This window comes from Gracilinanus agilis, chromosome 5 (assembly GCF_016433145.1).
Source record: "Gracilinanus agilis isolate LMUSP501 chromosome 5, AgileGrace, whole genome shotgun sequence".
NCBI classification, from domain to species: Eukaryota; Metazoa; Chordata; class Mammalia; order Didelphimorphia; family Didelphidae; genus Gracilinanus; species Gracilinanus agilis.
In genome coordinates this window covers 289,802,998-289,810,102 of record NC_058134.1, presented here as the reverse complement: position 1 = coordinate 289,810,102, position 7,105 = coordinate 289,802,998, and the positions used below count along the sequence as shown (strand labels likewise).

General features: G+C 53.4%; 1 protein-coding gene across 2 annotated transcripts in view; it reads left to right on the top strand.

The window, feature by feature from the left end:
* The window catches only part of NR4A1 (nuclear receptor subfamily 4 group A member 1), a 22,108-nt gene extending 18,267 nt beyond the window's left edge, over positions 1-3,841 (top strand). For both annotated transcript variants that reach the window (XM_044679858.1, XM_044679857.1), the window contains exons 3-7: positions 154-283; positions 458-609; positions 704-906; positions 1,205-1,383; positions 2,985-3,841. In XM_044679858.1, coding sequence (XP_044535793.1) covers positions 154-283; positions 458-609; positions 704-906; positions 1,205-1,383; positions 2,985-3,244 — 924 coding nt within the window. In that variant the 3' untranslated portion in view covers positions 3,245-3,841. The remainder of the gene's footprint in view (positions 1-153; positions 284-457; positions 610-703; positions 907-1,204; positions 1,384-2,984) is intronic.
* The last annotated feature ends 3,264 nt before the right edge of the window (positions 3,842-7,105 follow it).

Genomic DNA, 7,105 nt, shown 5'->3' with positions numbered 1-7,105 from the left:
CGAAACCTCCCCGCCCCCCCCCAGACCCTCCTCTCCTCCCCCGCCCCCTCCGGCTGCCCCAAATGTTAGAAAAATAGCCCGGAACAGAAGCGGCTTTTGTCCGGGGAGCCTGACAGCTTGTTCCTCCTTTGCCCCCTTCTTCCCTGCCCCCAGCGGACGGTGCAGAAAAACGCCAAGTACGTGTGCCTGGCCAACAAGGACTGCCCCGTGGACAAGAGGCGGAGGAACCGCTGCCAGTTCTGCCGTTTCCAGAAGTGTCTGGCTGTGGGCATGGTGAAGGAAGGTGGGTGCTGGGCCCAGAGACCCCACATTCCACTGCAGTTGGGGTTCTTCGAGATCCTGTGCGTTTGTGCACCCAGAAACCCACTGCGATTCCCGGGGCCCCTCGTTCTCTGCTTTGCTGCCAGGCACCCCTCCCTCCTCCCCGGCTCCCTGACCTCTGACCTGCTCTCTCTAGTGGTCCGAACGGACAGCCTGAAGGGCCGCCGGGGGCGCCTCCCCTCCAAACCCAAGCAGTCTCCGGACTCCTCTCCCGTGAACCTCCTCACGTCCCTGGTCCGGGCGCACATCGACTCTGTGCCCAGCACTGCCAAGCTGGACTACTCCAAGGTGAGCCGTGCCCCTGCCCGGCGGGCCCTGGGGTCCCCCGGGCCCAGCTCGGCCTCCCTCCCGAGACCCCCCACTCAGCCAGCTGCCTCCTTAGTTTCAGGAGCTAGCGTTGCCCCAGTTTGGGAAGGAGGACCCCGGAGATGTGCAGCAGTTTTACGACCTGCTGTCGGGCTCCATGGACGTGATCCGCAAGTGGGCTGAGAAGATCCCAGGCTTTTCGGAGCTGCCTCCTGCGGACCAGGACCTGCTGCTGGAGTCGGCCTTCTTGGAGCTCTTCATCCTCCGACTGGCCTACAGGTAGCCCTGCCTCGAGGAACACTTCCCCTCCCCGTGTCCCCGAGCATCGCCCCCCGGCTCTGGCCGGAGGAGCCTCCTGCCACGAGGAGGCAGGGCCAGGCAGTGGGTCAAGTGTTGACCAGGAAGTGTGTGAGGCCAGCTTGGAAGCAGGAGGCTCCCGCCCTGAGGCCCGGCACTTGGGGTGTGTAGAGTCAGAAATGCCCAGGGAAGAGGCCTGGTTCTGGGGAGCGCAGGGTCCTCCTGTGCTGCGTCTCCACCTTCCGTCTCCCCTCGCTTTCCCCCCACCCCACGGACACAGGTCTAAGCCTGGAGAAGGGAAGCTGATCTTCTGCACGGGGCTGGTCCTTCATCGGCTGCAGTGCGTGCGGGGCTTCGGGGACTGGATCGACAGCATCCTGGCCTTCTCTCGGTCCCTGCACAGCATGGTCATCGACGTCCCAGCCTTCTCCTGCCTGGCCGCCCTTGTCATCATCACCGGTAAGGGGGCCTGGAGGGTGCTCTCTCCCCAGAGCCTTGGGGGCTTGGGATCGAGGTGGGGGGCAGCCAGGCCCCTGAGCACAGGGAGAGAGGGGAGATGCTGCAGGAATCCAGAGGAGGCCCGGCAGGGGAGGCTCTCCCGGCAGGGCCCCCTAAAGGCAGGGAAGTGCCAAACCAAAGCCAGCCCACCACTATGTCCCCAAGGATGCCTGACACCCACACGTGGACTTAGAAAGCCATGCAGAGACACCTTCTTTGAACATGTTGTTCAGTATTTCCCATCGATATCTTCATGTGGTTCCGGCTACTCGTGGGAGTGTGTGGGCCCCAGTGGAACAGGGTGTCTGAGTCCAGAGTGAGGGAGACCCGGGCTTCCGGCCACAGAGCCACCCCTCATCCCCCCCCCCCCCCCCGTGACTCTTTAACACGTTTTCAGGCATGTCTGACTCCTTGTGACCCTTTGGGGCTTTTCTTGGCCAAGCTACTGGAGTGTTTGGCCATTTCCTTCTTCAGTTCATTTTACAGATGAGGAAACTGAGGCCAGCAAGGTGAAATGACTTTGCCCAAGGTCAGGCAGCTAGTATTTATTAACTATTTCCCAATGACACATAAAAAAGTTTTTGAACATTCATTTTTTAAAAATTTTGAGTTCCAAATGATCTCCCTCTCTCTCGTCTCTTTCCTCTCCTTCAGAAGGCAAGCAATTATGAAAGCTGCAGGATGGTTCTGTGTACTGAGAGCTAGGCCTAGAGATAGGAAGTACTGGGTTCAAATTTGCCCTCCAGACTTATGACCAAAAAGAAAATCCACCTCCAGAGAAAGAACTATTGGGGTTGGAATGCAGATGGAAGCTGACGATATTTCACTTTGTTTATTTGGGTTTATGTCTCGGGGTTTGGTTTTAGAATATTATTCACTTGCAAAAATGAATAATATGGAAATATGTTTACATGATAGTACACATCTAACCCAGGAAAAAAATAAAAAATATAGAAATCTGGCCTCAGACACTTCCTCACTGGGTGACTCGGGCACGTTGCTTACCCTCATTTGCCCAGCCCTTCCCTTCTGAGCTGTCTCTAGGATAGAAAAGAGGTTCCCCAAAAAGGGGAGGATGAGCAAAATGAGAACAACAGTTTCTACAAGGACAAAAACACTTTAAATAAAACTAACTTTCAAAGACTTTAAGAACTTTGATCAATGCAGTGACTAATAATAACCATGTCTCCAGAAGACCTATTCTGAAGTGTATTAATATATCTCTCTTAGCAAAGGTGATGGGGGGGCGGGCAGCTGGGCGCCTCAGTAAAGAGAGCCAGGCCTAGAGTCAGGAGGTCTTGGGTTCCAGTCTGGCTTCAGACATTTCCTTGCTGTGTGACCCTGGGCAAGTCATTTAACCTCCTTACCTGGTCCCTTGCCCTTCTTCTGCCTTGGAGCCAATGCATAGTATCGATTCTAAAATGGGTGCAGGGCAGGAGGAAGCAGCAAGTGACCATCAATTCCACATGGAGGACAAACTTCCCTGGAGAAGCAGGACCCTTGGCTCTTGGTACCCAGCCTGGGCTGGGCAGTGTCTCACTTGCCCCTCTCTCTGCCCACAGACCGCCATGGGCTGCAGGAGCCTCGGAGGGTGGAAGAGCTCCAGAACCGGATCGCGGGCTGTCTGAAGGAGCATGTGTCGTCCTCCCCGTCTGGGGAGCCCCAGCCCCCCAGCTGCCTGTCTCGCCTGCTGGGCAAGCTGCCCGAGCTCCGCACCCTGTGTACCCAGGGGCTGCAGCGAATCTTCTACCTCAAACTGGAGGACCTGGTGCCACCCCCTGCCATTGTGGAGAAGATCTTCATGGACACGCTGCCCTTCTGAGACCCTGCGCCCGCACACGCGCACACACCCCATGTGCCTTCAGCTCCAGCTCTGTGCCCAGGACCCCTCCGCCCCTGCCTCCTGCTCTGCCCTGGGTTGGAGCTCTGTGCAGGTCCTCACTCCCAGGGAGCGGGGAGAGAACTGTCTAGGCCTTAATGGGGGGGCGCCGTGGGGGAGGCTTCTCTCTCCGGCTCCCTTCCCCTCCCCGACAAAAAGGAAAAGAGAAAAGGCTAGCCATCCCCTCTTGCTTTAATTTTTTTGTATAATAAATCTTTTTAACAAGCACGTTGTAAATAGGCAGCAAGCTGCTGGTGTATATACTGGAGAGAGGAGGAGGGGAGGGAGGGAGGCCTCACCTTTCCGGGAGTTCGGACAGGGGGTGATGATGGGGGACACAACAGTTTGATTCCAGACCTGTCTGAGGATACCCTCCCCCTTTCCCTCTATCCCTCCACCACAATGTAAATAAATTGTCTGTCATTAGAAGAAAAGACATAGGACAGAGTCTGACGTTTATATTTGTGTATTTTTCTGGATTTATAGTATGTGACTTTTCTGATTAATATATTTATTGAATAAAAAAGACTTGTAGCTGAATCTAGGACTTTGCGTATCTCCCCCCAAAGCAGGTAGTTGTGAGGTATCTAGTGGAAGGTAGCACCTCACTAGGGTTTACACAGGTTCTTTGTGGGAATTCTGTAATGTGTGGCTACAAGACAAAGCATCGGGGAAGTGGCAGAAGGGTAGGGAAGGACGCTGGAGCCTTCAGTGGAGAGCCCAACAGGATGGACTTGGGCAGCAGTCTTGGTCCTTCCAAGGGGAAGTCTCCAAAAGCAGTGTTCAGGTTGGAGTTTATGGGGCCAGATGGATGCTGGAGATATGCAGACAGGAATGAATCATTTGTGTTCCATTGGAGCGTACAACAATAAATGGAGATTGACAGACAAGGTAATTTTGAGTTGAGGAAGAGCAACAAAAGCTTGGGAGGAAAATCAGGGGAGGCGTCTTGGAGGGGAGGATAAGAGAAAAAGACAACAAAAATAGTAAGGATTCCGAGAGATCTCCGTCTTTCAGGATTACTGGAACATGGTAGGAGTAGCCAAGTCCTTTTGTAGGGTTTGGGCCAGCAAAACTTGCCAAGCTAACAGAAGATCCATGGCTTGTCCTAGGTGCTGAAGAGTACTCTGAGGGGGGCTTGGAGGTGGGGAGGGGTGAGAGCAAAGAATTTTCAGAATTATAGAATATCAGATCTAGGAAGGACTTTAAAGGCCATCTCCATTTTACAGAGAAGAAAACTAATGCCCTGAAGACCTTAAAAGTCATGTAATTCAAGGGGTGGCAAGGTAGTACAGTGGATAGAGCACCAGACCTGGAGTTGTGGACCCAAGTTCAAATGTGGCTTCTGATACTTCCTGGCTGGGTGACCCCAGGCAAGTCACTTAACCCCCATTGCCCTTATCGCTCTTCTCAATTGGAATCAATACACACTATTGATTCTAAGATGGAAGGGAAGGGGTTTTAATTAAAAAAAAAAAAAAAAAAGACCCTGAGAAGTGGTAATTTGGTCAAAGTAACAGTAAATCAGGATTGTTCAGGACAAGAACCCAGATCTGGAAGTCCAGAAAAGTACAGCCGACTCTGAAAAGATACCATCTCATTTTCCTTCAGATTCTCTGGTGGAGAAAGATCTGGAGTGATGAAAAACCCCTGGAGGGGGTGGAATGACTCCCTCTTAACCACATCAGTCAATAAGCAATTGGGCCAGGGGAGTTCCCGAGCTCTACAGCTGGGCTCCAGTGACCCAGTTCTAGGGGAATGCTCCACTCAAGTGTCCTGCCTTGGGAAAGAGCATTATGAACCGTCCTCCTCTATCATGGTCAGCGTGAGAGATCTTACTGCCATTCCCTGTTGGCCACTGGAGCAGAGAACTGGAAAGAGGTCTTTTGACACTATTTGGTCTAAGTTTCCCAATTTAAAGATGAGGAAACGAAGTCCTAGATAAGGGAAGTGATTGCCCACAGCAGAGATAGTAAGGGATATGAATGATTACTGAGTAGCAGTTGGAATTTGAACCCAGGACTTCTGATTCTAAAAGGAGGGCTCCTTCCTGCTCTATGTCAGTTAGATGTGGAGCCAAGGGAGAGGGTTCCTTCCAGATGTCTCTGGAAAGAATCTATAGCAAAGCAGCAAACAATGGTTAAAATTGGATCTAGGGTCTGGGTTCAAACAGATACTTCCTAGTTGTGTGACCCCAGGCAAGCCACTTAGCCTCCATTCCTCTTGTCTAGCCCTTACCGAACTCCTCCTGTCCTAGAATTGATACTAAGGTAAAGGTTTTAAAAAAAATTGTATCTACAAATAATGGGGGGGAAATAGAGAAACTATAGGAAGAATGTTCCAGTCTTTAGGAAGATGAGAAAATGGGGGGCTGAGAAATGCGCTGATTTTGGAGTTGAGAGAACTGGGTTCAAATCTTCCACCCCCCCCCCCCAACACTGTTTGAAAGTAAGTACTTCGCCCCTCTGAGATGGGGAAAAAACTTCCAGAGGTTGTCGAGAAAAAGACATCTTGTCAAGCTTGATGTTCTAATCGCACTCGCTGCTCAGAGATCCCCAAGTACTTGCCCGGAGGTGGAGATGCCCTGAAGCCAGTCAGGAGAAAGAGGAGCCAGGGGGCCTCCCGGGCTACCAGCTTTGCCCATCTCTGGGAGCAAGTGGTTCTGGGAGCCCTGCCCTTGCACCCCCTCCCCACACCAAAGCCCCCAAGAGCCCCCAGGGCCCTTTCCTTTCTTTTCACTGGGCAACTGGAAGAACAGGCCGAGGAGTCTCCATCCTGGCCTGGGAGGGGAACAACAGGGCATTGAGCGGTGGGGCCCTCCACACAATAGCCGTTCTGTCCCCATCGGCCTGTTTCCTACAGGGACAATAGTCAAAGGGCTGGTGACGTGGGGAGAGATCGGAATCCCAGGCGGGATTTTCCAAGCCTTCAATGGTGGCTGTTTGTCTCCGCTGGTCCCAGGGACCCAGGAAACCCACCCCCATCCCCCGCCTCGATGTGCTCTCCCCCTAAAGCTGTGGGGCCCCGACTCCCACCCACGCTGGGCACCATGCCCAGGGCTGCTCTGACCAGGAGGTGCCAAGCAGGGTGTGTCATGGGGCTCCAGGCACTAACGGGGGAAAGCGCGTGGGGATGGGGGCTCAGGGACCCCTTTGGTCCTGGAGGAGAGTCCCTGACGGCTGGGGCTTCCTCCCTGACCGGAGGAAACTTAGCCCAACCTGTGGGATGGGAACAGAGGCGAGGACTCCACGTCCTGGCATGGGAACTTCCCTTTATATGGCGTTTGATTGTTTATAACTCGCTTTCCTCTCAGAATCCCTGGTTTCCTTCTCAAGGCTTTCAGCTCCAGCCGGCGCTCAGCCCAGTGCCTGGTATGCAGTTTGGGCTTAATAAATGCTGGTTCCCTGGACAGAGCCTGCCAGCCTCGGCCGGCCGGGGCACTCCCTCCCCAAGCTGACTGGAAGTCCTTTTGTCTTTCTTATGGAGAACTTCTTCTCCCCCCCCCCCCCCCCAGCCCCCAATGCCTCCCTTTTGTCACTGAAGCGTTACAGTCTCCTCCATTCTTTCCTTTTAACTTTTAAACCCTTGCCTTGATACAAGGCAGAAGAGCCGTCAGAGCTAGGCAATGGGGGTTGTATCTGAGACCAAATTTGAACCCAGGACCTCTCGGCTCCCTGTGCAGTGAGCCACTGTTTTCCCTTTTGTCTGTCTATGGTAGACTCTGGTGGTTCACCACATTCACCCAGGTGGATTGATGAAAGTTTGTACTGGAAAGAGCTCTGGATTTGCAATCCTCTGGTCTGG